Source organism: Dipodomys spectabilis, unplaced genomic scaffold, assembly GCF_019054845.1.
Source record: "Dipodomys spectabilis isolate Male_0828 unplaced genomic scaffold, ASM1905484v1 ptg000158l, whole genome shotgun sequence".
In the NCBI taxonomy this organism is placed as follows: domain Eukaryota; kingdom Metazoa; phylum Chordata; class Mammalia; order Rodentia; family Heteromyidae; genus Dipodomys; species Dipodomys spectabilis.
The window spans coordinates 7415537-7437348 of record NW_024870835.1 but is presented as its reverse complement, the minus strand read 5'-3'; the positions used below and the strand labels follow the sequence as shown (position 1 = coordinate 7437348).

At 36.6% G+C, this 21812-nt stretch overlaps 1 protein-coding gene across 1 annotated transcript in view; it reads left to right on the top strand.

Moving 5' to 3' along the window:
• Ccdc171 (coiled-coil domain containing 171) overlaps positions 1-21812 on the top strand; it is a 313064-nt gene that overhangs the window by 77964 nt on the left and 213288 nt on the right. Inside the window, exons 8-10 of the mRNA XM_042692902.1 lie at positions 192-284; positions 4245-4405; positions 10796-10934. Of these exons, the coding sequence (XP_042548836.1) occupies positions 192-284; positions 4245-4405; positions 10796-10934 (393 nt within the window). The remainder of the gene's footprint in view (positions 1-191; positions 285-4244; positions 4406-10795; positions 10935-21812) is intronic.

The window sequence follows — 21812 nt, the reverse complement described above, 5'->3', positions numbered from 1 at the left end:
CTCAAGTGGTAGAATGCCAGCCTTGAGGGGAAAAAAAGGAACACTTCAAGTCCTTGTTTTCAAGCCTTAGAATTCACTCTCTCTCTCTCTGAAACTGCAGCTTAAATAATATAAATAGTTGGTTATAATCCTGAAATATAGTGATCCATATCTACTTTAAATACAAATGTTTATATTCAATTTATTTTTAGACAACAACTCTAAGAGTGAGGAAATTAGAAGAAAGCATTGAAGCAGAAAGAGCAGCACATTTGGAATCAAAATTTAATTCTGAAATAATTCAGGTAAAATGCCAAACATATTTTGGGCATGAATTTAAGTTGTAGCAGCTGGGAAAACAGCACTGTAAGAACAGTATGTTAATGAGTAAGGTTTTGTTATGCACTGTTTTATCTAGGATAAAGTTACAGTTGGAGATACAGACATTAGTTGAAGAGTTGGTGCATGGCAGCTTTCAGGGAAGGTCTCACCTACTGTCCATTTTTGTGAAGTTTTGTTTCATCTATGGCTGCATTTGTGCTATAGTGGCAGAGTGGGATATTGCCTGGGTATTATTCTGCTCTTTGTCACTGTGAGGAAACACCTGAGGGAAGTAATTAAAAATTGCAAAGAATTTTGTTGGTTTGTAGTTCTGGAGGCTCCATTCCATGATTAAGTGGCCTCATTTGTTGGGACCACATCATAGTGGGAATGCATGGTGGAACTTCTCACTTTATGAGCCAAGATGTAGAATAACAGAGAAGGCAGGGCAAGGTCCCTTTGAAGACATTCTTTCCCCAGCAGCCTAAGATAGACCTCCTAAAAGTTTCTAGCACTTCTTAATAGTGCCTTCCTGGGATAGTCAACATCAAAACTGTAGTAGCTTGCAAACCATCTTACTTTTTGGCCCTTGGTAAAATTTGCTGATGAGAGTGTCCTTTTATTTTTGTTCTTTCATTTTTTGAGTTTAAAGTAGGGGTTTGAACTCAGGGACTTGTGCCTGCTCTTTTTTCCACTGGTTATTTTTAGGATAAGGTCTTACTTCCCATTTTGATATGTGCCTGAGCCACAGTCTGCCTATTATGGGCTTCCTGTGGTGCTAGGATACAGGCTTGCACCACTGCATCCAGCTTCTTTTCCACCAAGAAGGAGACTTAGGGAGTTTTCTGCCTGGGTTGGCCTGGCACTACAGCCAGTCTTAACCTCTTACATAGTTTGGATGGCAGGTGAATAATACTGCATCCATCTATGAGTCTGAAGGCAAAACGGTAAATGAGCTTCATTTGGAGCTCATAACTCATTATCTCTGTCTGTCTGTCTGTCTGTCTATCAATCAATCATCTATCTGTCATCTACCTATCATCTCTCTATGTAGGCCTACAAATACACAGACAGAAATAGATAATATTAAAATATTGTGGGAGCATAATAAAGAGAGCAATTAAGTCTACAAGGAGAATTAAAATGATGGCAATCCAAGAGAAGTATCCTTTTCTTTACGTTTTAGAAAATGAGAAGGAATTTCTGAAAAAGAACTCTGCATTTTGACTAGTGCCTGTGTACTAATTTTAACCTATAGCCGGTATTTTTGGTAGACATATATTTTTATTTTTATTTATATATGTAGATATACATATAGAGACAAAGGCATTGAACATACACATATAGGAAATAGCCCCTATTTCCCTTACAGCATTTAAACTAAGAGAAAACAGACAAGAATCTTATTTAAACTTTCTTCCCATGTAATATTTACAGTGTCAGGTATATAGTGTATATATATATATAAATGTACATATATAAAAATATATACACATATACACATGTATTTATATATAAATCTTATAATACACATATTAGTCTTTTCGTGAATATTGTGTTTCACACAGATACCATCATAAAACGGTTTAACTGGCTTTAATCCCTCCTATCCTTCACCTTCACTATGTTTCTCACAGGATTATTCAAACAAAACCCCAATTATATTATTCACCTACATAAAACCTCCAGTGGTGTGCCACCTCCCAAAGGATCAAAGTCATGCTCATGTATATACAGCTACTGCACTCCCAGCCCTGGATCCCCATCCTACATGACCTGCCTTCACAGAGCCTCCCATGCTTCCCCTCAATCTTCAGTTCTTCCAGAGCTGAAATGAGTTACATGTATCACCAGATTCCTTTACTGACAGCAACAGTGCCTTTATTCCTATTGGTAAAGTTGATGCCACAGTGAAATAGTTATACTGTTTTTTTTACAGATTCCACTGAAGAAAATAACTGGGACCATATGTTCTCTGAGAATCCTTATTTTACACACACACACACACACACACACACACACACACACACACACACACACACACACACACACACACACACACACACACACACCAGAAGAATGCAAGGAAATGAAGAATTAGTGAGCTCCTAGAAAATGTTGCATAATACAATTAGTTGCAGTTCAAACCCGCTCCTGGTTCTCTACCCAGTGGAAGTCTATATGCCTGTTTTTATAGATAAAGTTTTAGTGGAATCTAGCCAACCCAATTTATTTCTTCACATAGCTGCTTGCTAAGACCAAGAGCCTATGGCTCATGAAACACAAAATGTTTGTCTCTGTTTCTTTACAGAAAGATCTGCTGACCCTGCAGGGTAAATCCACTTAAGTGTGTTTGTTATTTTGGGGGAATACTGTGCAATGTGGCATGGCAGAACTTAGGGAAGAGTTTTGAAATAATGTTGGGAAGGTATGACAAGGACTAATAAAAGTCATTTTTCATGGAAAGAAACAGAATTATTTTAGTTCCAAATTATACTTTTTATTATCTTTAGTTGTACAAAGGGGATATAATTCAAAATGTCATTATATGAGTACAGTGCTTCTTGATCAATATCTTCCTTTTCCTCATTCTCCCCCATCTCTCCCAACTCCACCTGTCCCCTCAATTTTCCTAGTTTCATAGAATATACATTGAATATTGTAATTACATTCCCTCTCCCTTGCTTCATCTCTTCATTCATTTCCCTCCCTCTCCTTGTCTTCCCACTATACACTTTAAGTACCAGCTTTCTAATATTTTTGTTTTCTTAAGCTGTGAGTTTTTCTAAGGAGTTACATCTTTGAATTCTCCCCTGAATATACTATATTTAGGTTAATATATTTATGTACATATGTATATGACCCTGCATAGATTTATATATCTATAAATTTTATATAAATATAAATAATCAATTACACATATAAATATATACTATATGTTTAAATTACATCTAAATTCCATATATGAGAGAAAACATGCATCCTTGTCTCTGGTCCTGACTCATTTCTTTCTTTTTTTTTTTTTGGTTGGTCATGGGGCTTGAACTTGGCCTGGGCGCTGTCCCTGCGTTCTTCAGCTCAAGGCGAGTGCTCTACTGTTTGAGCCACAGTGCCACTCCCAGTTTTCTAGTGGTTTATTGGAGATAAGAGTCTCATGGACTTTCCTGCCTGGGCTGGCTTTGAACTGCCATCCTCAGATCTCAGCCTCCTGAGTAGCTAGGATTACAGATGTGAGCCACTGGCGCCCAGCGACTCATTTCTTTAAATATAGATTTTTTTCCCCAGATTCATCCATTTCTTTGCAGATGATATTATATCATTCTTCTTACTAGATGAGTAAAAATTCCGTTTTGTTTATATGCCGTATTTTCTTGATCTATTTGTCCATTGAAGGGTATCTAGGCTTTTTTCATATCTCGGCTATACTAAATAGTGTAGCAATGAACATGGTAGCCAGTAGCTTTACCATATTCCTGTGATCTTTTGGATAAATGCCTGAGAGTAGTTGTTGAATCTCCAAAGAGTAGTTCAATCTCCAAACTAGTTTCCACAGTGGTTATACCAGTTTACATCCCCACCAACAGTATATTAGGGTTCCTGCTGCTCTACTTCTGTGCCAGTGTCCGTTGTTGCTTGTTTTCTTGATGATGGTCTTTCTAACTAAGGTGAGATGGAATTTCATTGTTTTTATTTACATTTCATCTAAGGCCAGAGATGTTGAGCTCTTGTGTTTATTGGCTATTCTTACTCTTCTCTGAAATCTTAGTTTAGCTCCTTTGCTCATTTATTAATTAGAGGGTTTAGTTTCTTGAGCTCCTTATGTATTCTGTATATGGTAAAGAAAGAATTGTGTGTATAACTCACAATTTGCTGTTGATAAAGTATTTTTAACTGTTAGGGTACCATTTCTTAGCATTTTAAATTTTTTCTTTGTCATCTTGTAGTTACGGATTAGAGACCTTGAAGGAGCATTACAAGTAGAAAAGGCCAGCCAAGCAGAAGCTGTTGCTGATTTGGAAATGATCAAGAATGAATTCAAAGAAGTTGAAGGTGCATATGAGCGAGAAAAGCTTAATGCACAAGAGAGTTTTGCAAAACTAGCTTTGTAAGTATTTTCTGGTAAACTTACAAAAATTAATATGAGGGGTTTTATGAGTGTGAATATATTGTGTTTTAGATATAGTTTCCATTAATGTCAATGATAGATGGGAGGTAAAGGACTTCATAAAATGTAAGTGTACTTCCCTGTTATAGGAGAATATCGAAATGCTCTTTGGATTTTGAAGTATCTAAGCAATTCAGTAATGCTGCTATATACTATGTGGTAAATATAGTAATGCATTTTGCATTCTCTTTATTAATGAAATACATTCGTTTTTAGAATCTTGATTTGTAGGCCACATGGGGAAATAATATTTGAACTTAAACTGCATAAGTAAAAGTAGAAGTGGTGATAAACATGAGTATGACTCACTGCTTGTGAGCATTGAATAGTTTAATTTCATAAATCTTACATCCTGTTAGGCAGCTACTTTTTAAAATCTCCATTTTATAGATATGAAAACTGAGGCTTAATGAGGATAAGGACACAGTATCTCATAAATGGCAGAGTTAGAATCTTTGGAACACCTACTGTTCCAACCCTCTTCATTTCAAAGGGTTTTTTAAATCTTGAAAACTCTATGAAAACCTTTAAGAAGTTTACAGTTCTTTAACATATTTCCAGAAATCAACTCAGTAGACATTTAAAGCCATTTTTTCCACAGAGAATAAAATTAATAATACCCATGCTATGTTACATGACAATAGGTTGGTATGTTATTAGAGTTAATGTGTTCATTTTTAATCTTAGTTTGTATTTATGACAAATAGATAATTTTCTGTTTACAGTGGCAATAAAAAGACTCATAAATTATAATACATAATTTAAAGAGAAACACGACTGAAATAGGGCTGTAATTATTCTAGGTATGGAAAAATAAAGATAGTATATTAAAGAATAAAGTTTTAAAACACTTTTTTTGAGGTACTGGGTCTGAACACAGGGCTACTTGCTACTGTGCAATCTGCTTTAGCACTTGAGTCATATCTCCAGCTCTTTCATGCTTTACTTACTTTTTAGATAGGGTCTCATACTTTTAACCCTATAATGGGCCTTACATTTGCATCCTTTTACTTATGCCTCTGAGTAGGTATGATTACAGGTTTGTCTTCTGGCTTATTTGATGCAAAGGGGGTCTTACTAACTTTTTGCCCTGGGCTGGCCTCATCTGCAGCTCTCCAGATAATCTCTCCAGTATGCTGGGATTACAACCATGGCTGGCTGAAGTTGGAAAAATTTTAAACTATTATTTTTTAATTGTGATTGCTTTTACCCATAATACACAATTTCATTAGTTTTGATTTGGTGCTGGAGATAGTGTCTAGGCCCTCATACATGCTAACTATGTGCTCTACCAATGAGCTTCACCTCTAGACCAAGTCATGTTTATATATATATGCTTTCTTTCTTTCTTTCTTTCTTTCTTTCTTTCTTTCTTTCTTTCTTTCTTCCTTTCTTTCTTTCTTTCTTTCTTTCTTTCTTTCTTTCTTTCTTTCTTTCTTTCTTTCTTTCTTTCTTTCTTTCTTTCTTTCTTTCTTTCTTTCTTTCTTTCTTTCTTTCTTTCTTTCTTTCTTTCTTTTCTTTGGTCGGTCGTGGGGCTTGAACTCTGGGCTTGGGTGCTGTCCCTTAGCTCTTCAGCTCAAGGTGAGCTCTGTACCACTTGAGCCACAGCGCCACTTCCAGTTTTCTGAGTGGTTTATTGGATATAAGAGTCTCACGGACTTTCCTGCCCGGGCTGGCTTAGAACTGTGATCCTCAGATTTTAGCCTCCTGAGTAGCTAGGATTACAGGTGTGTGCCACTGGCGTCCGGCTATATATATTTTTTGGGCCAGTCTTTGTGCTTGAACTCAGGGCCTGGGCACTGTCCCTAAACTATTTTGCTCAAGGCTAGTGATCTACCACTTGAGGCATGGCTCCACTGGCCTTTGGATAATAATTGCAATGTAGTCTTCACGGATTTTTCCTTGCCAGGCTGGCTTCAAACTGTGATCTTCAAATCTCAGATTCCTGAGTAGCTAAGATTACAGGCATGAGCCACTGGCAGTTTTAAATTACATTTTCTTGCTTTTTCTAGTATGATATTCTGTGTATGTTATTCTAAAAACTTAGTCTTCTTAAACTACTGCTTGAATATGCACATTTGCTAAATTTCAATGTGTTCAAATGTTATTCTGCATTATAAATATACTTGAAGGGCTTTTATAGTGCAGGTTTCTTTCTTTCTTTTTTTTTTTTTTGCTTGACATAATGATTAGGAATGAATCCAAGAAGTCTAATTAAGCTCCTAATAACTACAGTCTTTCTAACAATGAAATAATAGTCATCTATGGAGAACAAATAAGTTCTTTACCATGGGAAAAATCAAAGAAGGTAGATAATTCTCTATCATAATGTTGAAAAAGAGACTGATGCAAAGGTTAGAAGAATTTTAAGATGCCTTTTCTAAGAATTTCACACATATACTATTCTAATTAGCCCTCCAAAGCAAAGTTTTTCCTTAAGTTTAGTTTTTTGTTATTAATATTTTGACACATTGTATTTCACTCAAATTTTATATTATAATAAGCATCAATAGATAATTTTAAGTACTAATTACTTATTCCAACAAGTAGTACCAATCTTTTTTTTTTTTGGCCAGTCCAGGGGCTTGAACTCAGAGCCTTCTTTTGCTCAAGGCTAGCACTCTTATCGCTTGAGCCACAGTGCCACTTCTGGCATTTTCTGTATATATGGTACTGAGAAATCAAACCCAGGAATTCATGCATTCTAGACAAGCACTCTACCACTAAGCCACATTCCCAGCCCAAGCAGTACTAATCTTTAATGCCTTAACATAATATCTTCGTTATGGTTTAGATATGAAGTGTCCCTCAAAAGGTTCGTGTTTTGGAAGTTTGGTCCCTGGCTGGTGATATTACGGTAATATGATGGGATCATGAGGGCTCTGACCTCATCAATCCTTTTCTTTTTTGTAGTATTGGGGTTTGAACTCAGGTTCTTGAACTTGTGAGGCAGGTAGGCAGGTGGTCTACCACTTGAGCCCTTATCTATTTTTAAAAAAATTTCTGTGTGATTATGCTGTAAGTGAAATAATAATAAACAAAAATTAAGTAATAATGAAAGCCTATTAGTCATTTAATAGTTTCCTAGACATTTGTTTTCTCCCATCCTATGTCATCTCATTTCATAATTTCTTTCCTTGTATATAAAATGAAAATTACTTACATTTCTATTATGTGTAGTTTTAGAAGGAATGCTATGGCTTGAGGGATGTTATTTCATTTTCTACCTGTACTCCTGCTTTTCAGAATCTTACTTAAAATACTTTAAATGATTTTTAGAGTCACAAACTCTCAAAGATAAATTTTTCAAAGAAATTCTAAATTTTGGTTAATGTTTTCCAAAAAGAGATTTGATCAGATTTTAGATCTTTAAGGTAAATCATACCTTTAATGTATAATTTTGGGATTATGAAATGTTAAGGTAGAATATTGCTTTATTTATTATGAAGACCTGAGAAAGCAATTGGTAATAATGAGCTTATAAAGTAAATGCTGCCAGAACTTTGCTAGTAGTTAAAGCTGTTCATTTTTGTTGATTTGGGAAATAAGCGTGTCCTTTAGTGGGAAATGAGTAGGAGGGCTATCCAAGCAGGAAAGTGGGGTGTCAGAAGTTGATTCAGCCTTCTGAATCTGGCTTTGTAACTTAAAGGTGGTGGCCTTACTGTTGTGAAAAGTGACTGTGAGAGAGACCACAGGGTCTTAGGGTAGCTGCTAACAGCAAGAAGGTGGTCAGTGGCATGTGATTCCTAATATCCTCTGGAAGTTTAACAGTATCCATCAAGTCTGAAATCATAAGCAAATATTTTCCTAATCTTACCTTATAATATATGATGAAATAATAGTATTTATGTATTTTTGTACTTTAAGGGCACTATAACTATATTCTTTGTTCTTAGTATATGAAATTTCATGGTAATGTGTCCAGCATGAATTGTTTATTATCTTCTTTCAATTTAAGAGATTCAGTTATTTCATTTCAGGGAAATTTCTTTCTTTCTTTCTTTTTTTTGTTTTTTTGTTTTTGGTCAGTCATGGGGCTTGAACTCTGGGCTTGGGTGCTGTCCTTCAGCTCTTCAGCTCAAGGTGAACTCTGTACCACTTGAGCCACAGCACCACTTCCGGTTTCCTAGTGGTTTATTGGAGGTAAGAGTCTCACCAGACTTTCCTGCCCTGGCTGGCTTTGAACCATGATCCTCTGATCTCAGCCTCCTGAGTAGCTAGGATTACAGGTGTGAGTGGGCCACCGGCCTGGGCTGGAAATTTCTTTATGTTGTTACTTTGTTGATATTTTTGAAATGTTTCCTTGGAAACTTCCATTATTTTGTATATTGGGACTCTTGGGCTGATTTTTATAACTTTTACTTTGATTAATTTTTACTATTTTGTTTTACTTTCTGGCAGTTATATTAAGTATACTATCCTTGTAACATCTATTCCTTGTAAATATGCTCATCTTAAAGCCAGCCAATTTACCTTGGAGTATCTTTATCCAAAAGAAAATACATGAAAGAATTAGTTTGCCCTAGAATTGTTTGTATTGCCACCCTCCCCCCACACCCCAAGAAAGAAATGGTGACTGTTCACATGAAGTCAGGTGATCTTGAAAAAATTAGGTCCTTATTTGATTATAGCTGGACTGGAAGTGGTGCTGTGTCTCAAGAGCTCACCTTGAGCTGAAGAGCTGAGGGACAAGCACCCAAGCCCAGAGTTCAAGCCCCACGACTGACCAAAAAAAAAAAAAGAATTGATTATAGCTGGACTGTGGATTTGGTTATACCAAATCATCTTCTGTTCTATATTACAGGCTAAAAATAAAAGAGAATTAGTGTACCATAGTTAGTAGGAAGACTGCAAGTTAAAATAGTGGCAACATTATTTGAATTAAGTTATACATTTGGTGCATTATCTCAGTAAATTTTTTTTTTTTTTTTTTGGGTCCAGTCGTTGGGCCTGAACTCTGGGCCTGGGCTGTGTCCCTCAGCTCTTCAGCTCAAGGCCAGCGCTCTACCACTTGAGCCACAGCGCCACTTCCGGCTTTTTTCTTTTTGCTTATGTGGTGCTGAGGATTCGAACCCAGGGCCTCATGCATGCAAGGCAAGCACTCTACCACTGAGCCACCTTCCCAGCCCTATCTCAGTAAATTTTAAGCTATGATATTGATAGGTTGTCTTTCATCATATGTCTATACAAGAATCTAAACACAGTTTAATACCAGTCTGAGCAGCATTGAAATAGGAAGGCGATTATTTTGAAAAGAAATTCATTTGTAAAAACAAAGGAGGAGGCAATAATGCTTGGTAAGAAATGTACTCATTAACTTGCTCATGTAACTGTAACCCCTCTGTATAGTATTTTTCACAATAAAAACTTATAAAAAAAGAAATTCATTTGTCTTTAAAGTTAACACTAACATGTTTTGATTATTCTTCCTTTTGGATTTCTATTCTACCACATTAATACTTGAGTAGACTTTCAGGAATAAAATATTTGTTCCATTGATATTATTGTACATTAATTTAAAAATGGTTTCTTTTTTTTATTTTTATTTTTTTATTTTTGGGCCCAGTCGTGGAGCCTGAACTCTGGGCCTGGGTGCTGTCCCTCAGCTCTTCAGCTCAAGGCTAGCGCTCTACCACTTGAGCCACAGCGCCACTTCCAGCTTTTTTCTTTTTGCTTATGTGGTGCTGAGGAATTGAACCCAGGGCCTCAGGCCTGAAAGGCAAGCGCTCTACCACTGAGCCACCTTCTCAGCCCCTAAAAATGGTTTCTTAATCTTAATAATTTTCTTTTTTTTTTTGAGTCCGGTCGTAGGGCCTGAACTCTGGGCCTGGGCACTGTCCCTCAGCTCTTCAGCTCAAGGCTAGTGCTCTACCACTTGAGCCACAGCACCACTTCCGGCTTTTTTCTTTTTGCTTATGTGGTACTGAGGAATCGAACCCAGGGCCTCAGGCATGCAAGGCAAGCACTTTACCACTGAGCCAACTTCCCAGCCCCTTAATCATTTTCTTAGGATTTTCTTAGCCCAGAGGGAGTTTCTGAACTAATCTGTAGTGAATGGGTTTTGTTTGTCAAAAACAATGATGATCACATCAACAGTACCCAAATCTGTTTTGCCTGTAACATTGGACATAGTACAAATACCTGCTATCCAAGGGGAAGTATTATTTCTTTAAAGTCTGCCATTTAAGAAAGTATAATTCTTTTAATTAAAAAAAGGAAAAGTGGGATTTAAAATAAATTTTGGCATGCAATCATGATATACATCAGCCACTTGTTTTAAAAGTATATAGTAATAGTTGAAAAATCTGATATGACACTTTAACTTTTCAGATTAGAAAGAGAGTATTTCTCCCAAAACACGAAACTAAATGAAGAGATTGAGGAACAGAAGAAAGTAATTATAGACCTTTCAAAGAGACTCCAGTATAATGAAAAAAGTTGCAGCGAATTACAGGAAGAACTTGTAATGGTAAGAATAAAAATGAAAACCCTATGGCAGTTACTTTATTGGGTCATATTTAATGTGTAGCAAGTTTATTTTCCCCCCTTGCAACGTATCCTGAGATAACAGTGTGGAAGTAATTTTAGTGACATTGGTACAAAATTTCAAGACTGGAAATGCAGATTAAGTCAAAGATGTACATAGTAAAACTTCTCTGATTTGGAATAAGTAGGGAAATGAATTAATTAGTAAATGTCCTCCCTTATAGAGTATTTAAAATACATACTCTTTTCTTTTTTAAAGTACATAAAACAATATTACCTAAGTGGAAGGGAATCAGGGTTCATAATCTATAGATCTGATAATTTTGGAAGTTTCCTTTTTTAGCTATTTTGTATCTGATCATTCTGTCTCAATTCTCTAATAATCTAGCTTTCACATGATCATATTTTAATTTATAAAATATTGATCTGTTCTTGTTAACTGCTCTTTATTTAAAAAACATCAATGTCTCCTGTATTTTCAGAATGAAAATACATAACATCTAAGCTCCTTTCCCCTTTCCTTTTGCATGTTAACTGCTTCTTTTACTTTTTACTTTTAGCTGTCTCAATTGAGTCAAATCAGATTACTCTGGACTTTTAAAACACATATTTTTATATCTTACATATGTTTGGCCTATGAAATTTTAACTTATGTTTACTTAAATGTTCCTTTTTTGTTTTCTATTAATAAACTTCTATATATCCTATAATGTCCAGCTATGAGATTTTGCAATCTGTAAAGCTTTCCAAAGTTCCACTTTTCTTTACTCAATTAGTCTACTTCTCCTGCTGTGTTTCTTTATATTCAACTAAACATTTTTATCAAAATACCAAAATTAGATGTATATAATCTCTTCCAAGAGATTATGAATGCACTAAGATTAACTTAATTTATTTTATTTTCTGGTTTCTTATTAACATAAATGAATTGTACAAAGGTATTTCATTGTATTCTATCTGTCTGTCTGTCTATCCATCCATCTTATAGTACTCTGATCAAATTTACTTTCTATTGCTCTTTATTAACCCATCTTTCTCCTTTCTTTACCATTTATAAGTTTTTTTCTTTTTAAAAAAATTTTTTTGGTAAAGATACTGTACAGAGGGGTTACAGTTACATGAGTAAGGTAATGAGTACATTTCCTCTTGAGCATTGTTACCCCTTCCTTTGTTTTTCCCCTATCATCCCTTCTCTCCCCACCTCCCCAACCTATCCCACTTCCTGAAGTTTTCATAGCTAAGATATGGAACCAACTTAGATGCCCCTCAGTAGATGAATGGATCAAGAAAATGTGGTGTATATACACAATGGAATTCTATGCCTCCATCAGAAAGAATGACACCGCCCCATTTGTTTGGAAATGGAAAGACTTTGAAAAAATTATACTAAATGAAGAAAGCCAGGCCCAAAGAAGCATAGGTCCCCTTATAAGTTTTTTTTTTGTTGGTCATGGGGCTTGAACCCTAGGCCTGGGTGCTATCCCTCAGCTCTGTCAGCTCTACCACTTGAGCCACAGCACCACTTCTGGTTCTCTGATGGTTAATTGGGGATAAGAGTTTCCTGGCTTTTCCTGCTCATACTGGCTTTGAATCATGACCCTCAGATCTAAGCCTCCTGAGTAGCTAGGATTACAGGTGTGAGCCACCAGTGCCTGGCCCATTTAAAAGTTTTTAATGGTGTCGTTATAATTCATTTTATATTCGCAGATTTTACTGTAGTTCTTAACTTAGCAAGTATTTGGTTGATTCAGAACACACTACTCTGCAGTTTGCAGGGATCCTAACAGAGAGGGCATGCATCTTGTTCTCTCCTTCTGTGTATAGTCTTCAGAGAGTTGGCCATTTCCCTTTTAGTTATGCCCAATAAATCTTAGTGATTTCAGTTACTGAGGAAAATGATTATTACTTTGCCTTCTCAAAAATGTAAGACTCTGGAGTATACTAAGAATTAATGGCCAAACCATTGCTGCCTAGATAGAAAGGTATTGAGGGGTTAAATTAAAAGTCTTCAGCATTTTCAAATGGTCAAAAATTATATGTAGTCTCTATTCATCTCGTTATTTTGTATGTGATTCAATGTGTTTGATAGCCTTCTTTGCTCTGTGGATCAGTTGTAACTTGAATAATTTGATTATGGAGTTTCAGAAATCTAAGAGTCTCTGTGTAGTATGTTCTAGTGTGTATTCATTATATTTTACCTTAAATTTAATGGACTGTCCTACTGTATTTTTTTTTTTTTTTTTTTTTTAGTAACCAGTAGAGATTAAATCTAGGGCTTCCTGCATCCTTAGCACATAGCTTTCTCCTGTCTTTTTTTTTTTTTTTTTGGGTTGTGAGGCTTGAACTCTGGGCCTGGGCATTGTCCCTCAGCTCTTCAGCTCAAGGCTAGTGCTCTACTACTTGAGCCACAGTGCCACTTTCGGCTTTTTTCCTCTTGTGTGTATTAGCCATTCTCGTCTGAGAAGTCTCTTTAGCACCTTTGCCTATTTATTGATTGGTTTATTAGTTTTTTGGGGTGATTTCTTGAGCACCTTGTATATTTTGGATATTAGGCCTGTGTTGGGTGTATAGCTGGTTGGAGATCTTTTCCCAGTCTGTTGGCTATCTTTCTTTTAAAAATTATTTTATTGTAAGGGTGATGTTCCAGAAGGGTTACAGTTACATAAATAAGGTAATGAGTATATTTCTTGTTGAACATTGTTATCTCCTCCCTCACTTTTTTCCACTTTCCTTCCCCCCCAGTTCACCTCCCCCCAAGTTGTAAAGTTCATTTTGTTGGCTCTTTCTAGTTTAGTACTTTTTTTTTTTAAATTGTAAAAATCGTGTATAGAGGGGTTACAGTTACACGAGTAAGGTAATGAGTACATTTCCTATTGAGCCTTGTTAACTCCTCCTTTGTTTTTCCCCTATCATCCCTTCTCCCCCACCTCCCCAACCCCCCCACACCCAAGTTGTAAAGTTCATTTTCTACATAGTGTCTTGTACATCTCATTGTTACAATGGGTTATCCTATATCCTTGTTGCAGCATTTTGTTATTTCCCTTCCCCTCCCCAAATTAAAAAAATGTATATATAAGATACAGGGCACCAGGATCAAATACAGTGAAAACGGGTTATACCATGGGGGAAGAACATACAAGAGAAACAAACAAAAATCACATAGTACATTTGAGATACATTAAAAACAATAGCAAAGGGCTGGGAAGTGATAGAGTGCTTGACTTGCATGCATGAGGCCCTGGGTTCCATTCCTCAGCACCACATAAGCAGAAAAAGCCAGAAGTGGTGCTGTGGCTCAAGTGGTAGAGTGCTAGCCTTGAGCTGAAGAGCTGAGGGACAGCGCCCAGGCCCAGAGTTTATGCCCCACGACCGATCCCCGCCTCCAAAAAAAAAAAAAAAATCAAAACAAAAAAAATAGAAAGAAAAAAGAAGTTGTGTTCCTATCTTGTGGTTCATTTCACTTAACATCATCTTGTCTGGTCATATGTACATAGCTTTTGACCTTTTCTGCTTGTCCTTGACTTATATTAGTTATTGTAAATAAGGGAAGCCATGGGACCTAATGTTTCTTTGGGCCTTGCTTACTTCACTTAATATAATTTTTTGTTTTAATGACATCTAATGATCCTATGTAATCTAGTATACTTTTTGTACAGTTGTATTTCTTTCTTTCTTTCTTTTTTTTTTTTTGGGTCCGGTTGTGGGGCCTGAACTCTGGGCCTGGGTGCTGTCCCTCAGCTCTTCAGCTCAAGGCTAGCGCTCTACCACTTGAGCCACAGCGCCACTTCCGGCTTTTTTCTTTTTTCTTATGTGGTGCTGAGGAATCAAACCCAGGGCCTCAGTCATGCAAGGCAAGCTCTCTACCACTGAGCCAACTTCCCAGCCCCCAGTTGTATTTCTTTTAAATGTAATAGTTTTGATATTTTATATAAAATAGCTGTGGTTTTCACTTTCTGGTAAAATTTCTCATTTTTTTTTTTTTTTTTTGTTGGTTGTGGGGCTTGAATTCTGGGCCTGAGCCCTGTCCCTCAGCTCTTCAGCTCAAGGTAAGCACTCTACCACTTGAGCCACAGTGCCACTTCCCCTTTTCTGGTGGTTTATTGGAGATAAAAAGTCTCACAGACTTTCCTGCCTAGGCTGGCTTTGAATTATGATCCTCAGATCTCAGCCTCCTGAGTAGCTAGGATTACAGGCATGAGCCACTGGCACCCGGCAAATTTCTTGTTCTTTATGCTCACAGCTTGTTTTCTAACTTAACCTGTTTCTTGTCTTCAAACCATTGTTTAAATATTGGTCTTTATTATATCTGTTGCATTGGAAGAGAGTATTTCTGTTCTTCTTTTAGGTTCAAGCTGGGACTTAGAACTCAGTACCTGCTGCCTTCACTCTTTGGGTAGTGCTCTACCAACTAAGCCATACCTCCCGGCCTCAAAAGAGAATATTAAAGCCACTTTGTTCATGAATTTTCTACTGAGATCAGGTGTTATTAATAAGATACAGACGTCAGAAAGTGTTAAGTCTTGGTAGATCTAAAAAGGTATTTAGAATTTATCTAGCCCACAATACATAATTGTTAGTAAAGAGGTTGGGAAATTATTTCTTTGTTGTTTCAAGAGATATAAATGTAGAACATACTTTTGGAAAACCCAAATTGGGTACAGTTTAAAGACTTTTGAGGCATTTGATAAATACGTAAATCCCAAATTGTCTTTAATTGTAATCAAATTCTTATTCAATGTCTGGACTTAAAAGATTAGTGTATTCATTGCATATGATTATTTTAATGTCATAGAATCAGTAGAATTTTAACAGGAAGCACTTAAGGATTTAATAAATTAATTTCATATTTACATGAACATGTGAACAAAGAACAAATATGAAACTTGACAGAATTTGACCTTAAGTTTAGATTAGCTGTGCACCAGTGGCACACACCTGTAATCCTAGCTACTCAGGAGGCTGAGATCTGATGATGGTGGTTTGAAACCAACCTGGACAAGAAATTCTGTGAGATTCTTTTTTTTCTTTTTTTTGGGGTCCAGTCATGGGACCTGAACTCTGGGCCTGGGTGCTGTCCCTCAGCTCTTCAGCTCAAGACTGGCGCTCTACCACTTGAGCCACAGCGCCACTTCCAGCTTTTTTCTTTTTGTTTATGTGGTGCTGAGGAATCGAACACAGGGCCTCATGCATGCAAGGCAAGCGCTCTACCACTGAGCCACCTTCCCAGCCCCCTCTGTGAGATTCTTATCTCCAATTAACTACCTAAAAGCCAAAAGTGGAGGTGTGGCTCAAGTGGTAGAATTCCAGACAGGCAAAAAAAAGCCCAGGGATAGTATGCAGGCCTTGAGTTCAAGCCCTGGTGCCTGCTAGCACAAAAAATTAAAAATGTTTTGATTAAAAATTGAAATTTTAGTCTCAAAAATCTCTGAATTGAATTATGATCTAGTAATTTACAAAATAGTTTAAACTTTTCAATGATTATGCATATTAAAAACACATTGAGGCTCAGTTGGGTCTTTTGGACAATGCTGTGAATTTTGATAATTACTTTTCTTGAAGCAGGAGCACTTTCATTGTCAAGTTGGTATTATCATTTGTGCTTTCTTCGATGAAATTTTCTTAAGTCCCTCATTTCTTGAGATTTGTTTTCTGCCATGCAGTAATATTTAGTTACAGCTCTTGGAGAGACCTAATATTGAAAAGGGAATTTTAGTTCTCTGGAGGTTTTACTTAAAGAATGTTTTATTCTCTAAAGAACTTGTGGTTGAAAATAGTCAAGTGTATATATTTTCCCCTGTACTTTGGGGGCTTACTTTTTATATAATAATAATGATTGCTAGCATTAAATAATATTTTGAAAATAGATTTGATTGTTATACTTTGTAGTGAAGATAATGTTTATCGATAATAGTTTTGCTTCAGATGTCCTATTAGGTTTGTTTTAGGATAGGTTTCTGATTTGGTAGGACATGCTCAAAATGAATGGACTAGTAAATATTCTATTCTGAGGTTTTAATAAAAATTGATGACTTACATTTTAGACTTGTAAGTAGTATTAATGTTATGAGCATTATTTTGCTGCTTTATACATTACTTTCTCAATCTCTTTATGTCTCTTTCTTTCCCCCACTCTGATGGAACGAGGGATTGAACCCAGGGACTCATGATAGCTAGGTGACCACTGCACTACATGAACCCATGAACCATGCTCCTCATCTTCTGTATCTCTTAATGGCCCTTAAAATTTAATATGATTTAATAGTATTCTTCAGTTATGTGTCTCTGTGCATTTACATTATTACTGCCTGGGACTGGCTTACTAAATTTGTGGAACAGAGTTAAACCTTTTTCATTAAGTTTTTAAAAATTCATTTTATATAAATTTATAGTTTGGAATGTCAAACTTTATTTTGACCTGAGGGGAAAAACAAAATGGTAATATGTGTGTGTGTGTGGGGGGGGGAGGAGGATGATGAAGAAGAAGGGAAGGAAGGAAGGAGGGAGAAGGGAGTGAGGGAGAAAAAAAGGGTGTTTTAGGCTCTGTTACTATTGGGATATGTAATGTCCTCTGAAAAGACTCAAGTGTTGAAGGACCCTGGCTACTATCTCTAGTCTTTGAGAGGTGATTGACATACAAAAGTTTTCAGACAATGATTAAATAGAATTTGTCTCAGGAATGTAAGACGGGCAAATTAACAATTTAGTTTAGACCCTTTTCTATATAAATACATGACAAAGAGATTCCTTCTGCTACTTGTAGTCCATGTGGAAGAATCTTTTATTTTTAAACTTTTTTTTTAAATGTTGGTACTGGGGCTTGAACTCAAGGTCTTTCTCTCTTGCTTGGCTTTCTCCCTCAAGACTGGTATTCTACAACTTGAACTCCACTTCCAGCTTTTTTTTTTTTTGTCAGTCATGGGGCTTGAACTGTGGGCCTGGGTGGTGTCCCTGAGCTCCTAAGTTCAAGGCGAGTGCTCTACCACTTGAGCCACAGTGCCACTTCTGGTTTTCTGGTGGTTGGAGATAAGAGTCTCTCAGGCTTTCCTGCTGGGGCTGGCTTTGAACCGTGATCCTCAGATCTCAGACTCCTGAGTAGGTAGGATTACACGCATGAGCCACTGGCGCCTGGCTATATACTTTCAGCTTTTTGATGTTTAATTGGAGATAAGAGTCTTCCAGTCCTTGAATTTTAATTTTCAGCTCTTAGGTTCCAAAGTAGCTAGGATTATAGACATGAGTTACATGCATCCAGTCCCCCCTTTTTTGTGTGGGGTAGTAGAGGAAAGAAAGACCCTATTCTTGGGACTGTGTTACTGCCTCCTTTTCTTCCCACCACCCAACAAGTGATAGCTGAGCTAACATCTGAATAAAGAATTATTAATTTTGCTGGGTACTGATGACTCATGTCTATAATCCTTGTTACTCAGGATGCTGAGATCTGAGGATCCTAGTTTGAAGTTACCCCAAACAGAAAAGACAGAGAGACTCTTTGTAAAGGCTTTTTTTTTTTTGTCGGCCGTGGGGCTTGAACTCTGGGCCTGGGCACTGTCCCTCAGCTCTTTAGCTCAAGGCGAGCGCTCTACCACTTGAACTACAGCGCCACTTCCAAGACAGAGAGACTCTTATCTCCAATTAAACAGTAAAACGGTAGAAGTGGAGGTGTGGCTCAGGTTGTAAAGTGCCATCCTTAAAAAAAAAAAAAAAAAAGAACAATTAACTTCACATACCAGAGTAAACCTGTGCCCCTTTCTCTTTCTCCTCCTCCTTGTAAGTGCTAGGGATTGAACCCAGGGCCTTGAGTATGCTAGGTCAGCATTCTGATAGTTTCTTACCTGTGGTTTTGCTCCCAGGATTTCAGTTAGCATGTCATCAGCTACAGTTCTAAGTTATCAAATGTAAAGTTTCAAAATAACAAATTTATGACAAAGTCTTGATCATCCTCGCTAGGTCATGGATTACACCCTCCTTTTTTTTCCTCCCAGCATATTTACAGATATTCTTGGTTTGTTTAGGTATGGGGTTCTACAGAGATTGTCAATGAGGAAGAAAAATGTGAATATTCAAGATGCGTACATTTCAGTGTGGTACTAGAAATACTTGGTTCATTTTTCCATTAAAGACATGCCACCATTTAACAAATCTCAAATTTTTACTTTATCATTTAAATTAAGCACATTAACTTGTACCTTGATATTTTGGTACTATTTGCTATTTTGGAGGCATATTTTCAAAAATTAAGAAGTTGCAAAGACTCAACAGACCACAACTAGGAATAATTAGGGCTTAGAGGTTCCCCACATCAGTTGAGTTTTGTAATGCATGATTAGGAATTTAAATTTTTTTTGAAATTTCTTTTGATTTTAAAACTTACTATTTTTTTGAACACACTTGGTCAAAGCCACTTGTAAGAAATCTGAAAATAAAGTGGGCTTACTATACATAGTACCTTGACATTAATTACTTAGTAGTATTGCTAGTTATTGGACTGAGTATTGAAATATTTGCCTTCAGGAAACCCTTATTTAAGAATTTCTCCCACAGAACAAGAGTAGTGATACTAGACATTCTGATATTGAAGAGAAGCCTTAAAGTGCATTTTAAAAACAAAAACAGTGGTATAGTAAGGTATATTTGGAGATAGAGAGGACCACATTGACATAATTTTTGTTATAGAATTTAAAAAATATTTTATTGTTATGGTAGAGCTGATAAACAGAGGGGTTACAGTTACGTGAGTCAGGTAATGAGTACAACTTTTTTTTTTTTTTTTTTGCTGGTCGTGGGGCTTGAATGCTGGGTCTGGGCGCTGTCCCTCAGCTCTTCAGCCTAAGGTTAGCGCTCTACCACTTGAGCCACAGCACCACTTCCGGCTTTTTCTGTTTATGTGGTGCTGAGGAATCGAACCCAGGGCCTCATGCTTGCAAGGCATGCACTCTACCACTGAGCTACCTTCCCAGCCCCATGAGTACAACTTTTTTTGAATCATGTCTCCCCTTCTACTCTCACCCAGTTTTCTTTCCCATCCCTACCCACAAGGTGTACATAGTTCATTTTCCATGTAATGCCTAGGAGTACCACTGTTGTATTTATTTACCCTTTGTTCTTCCTTTTCTGTGGCTCCCCTACCCTCCCAAATACAAGCAAACTAACAAACAAGATAAAGGAAAAGAAAAACAGCAACAACAGCAGCTAAAAAATGTCTCATTTACTTTTCTTGGAGTTCATTTCATAAAATGTTATTTTATATGATCACACATAGCTATTGAGCCTTTGTGATCTGCTCCTATGCATATCCTTCTTTGGCTTCAGTGAGTGGATATCTAGAGATCTATATAATTTATCATGTCCCATTGTACGTATATATATTTACAGAATATTGTTATAGTTGTTTTATTTATGTTTTTGTTGTTAGTCTCTTGCTGTCTTATGTGTCAGACTTTATTCAAAGGATATGTGTGTTTTACACACATACTGTGTGTGTGTGTGTGTGTGTGTATAATTGAGTTCAGTACTATCTATGCTTTTAAATCTCCATTTGGGGAGTGTCTTGGGAACATTTCAAGTATATATGGGGATTACTGTATTTTTTTTTTTTTTTTGCCAGTCCTAGGGCTTGAATTGTGGACCTGGACACTGTCTCTGGACTCCTTTTGCTCAAGGCTAATGCTCTACCACTTTGAGCCATAGCACCACTTCTTTTTTTTTTCTATGATTAATTGGAGATAAGAGTCTCATGGACTTTCCTGTCCAGGAGATCCTCAGATCCTAGCCTTCTGAGTAACTAGGGTTATAGGCATGAGCCCCCAATGCCTGGCAAGACTGCTGTACTTTAGAGTGTAATTTTGTTCTGCAATATCTATTCTTCCATTTCTTCTCTACTTATAAACATTATTTCATGAGTACGTCTGTGTAATAAGCATTTTCATATTATTTATTTATTTATTTTTACATTTTATTTTTGTTGGTCATGGGGATTGAACTCTGGGCTTGGGTGCTGACCTTGAGCTCTTCAGCTCAAGGTGAGTGCTCTACCATTTGAGCCATAGCACCACTTCCATCTTCTGGTGGCTAATTGGAAAAAAGAGTCCCACAGACTTTCCTGTCTGGGCTGGATTTGAATCTCAATCCTCAGATCTTAGCCTCCTGAGTAGCTAGGATTACAGGTGTGAGCCACAGGCACCCGGCCTAGTTAGTTTTTAAACAAGTATATGTTTTTCTCATTAAAACAACAAAACTCTTCTCTGTTTTCATTTACCAAAAAAGGGTGTCTGAAGTTTTATTTCCACTTACTCAACTTTCACTTGGTTAGAAAAAAAAATGAGACATGTTCATTTGAAACTCTTTTGTACACCTACTTAAAGGTTAATATATTATAAAAAAGAGTCTTACCCTTTCTTCCTACTTATTCCATTCTTTGTTGACTGTATTACAGTGAAATTTTATCAGAGTTACTAATGACTTCATGCCCAGTAAACATCATTTTGCCTGACCTTTCTGGGGCATTGGACATAGCTGACAACTCTTTCCTTGAAATGACACCATACCTTTCTGTTTTCCTTTTTGTCTTTTGATCTTCATAGTTTGCTATGAAATGCTGGAATTCTTCAGAATTTGTCCTAGCTTCTTTTACTTTCCTTCAAATACTCTAAAAGCAAGTTTCAGACAATATCTGTAGACGATTCCCAAATTTATATCAGGCCTCCCTCTGGGCTTTGCATTGGTATGTTTAGCTACTTTTACTATTTTTCTACTTTGTTCTTTGTTCACTCATTTAAGACCTGATATTTATAGGAATTGTACTGAGCTAGAAGTGTCTTATGTATCTGACCAAAACAGAATTCATGATTCATATCCCTTGCTT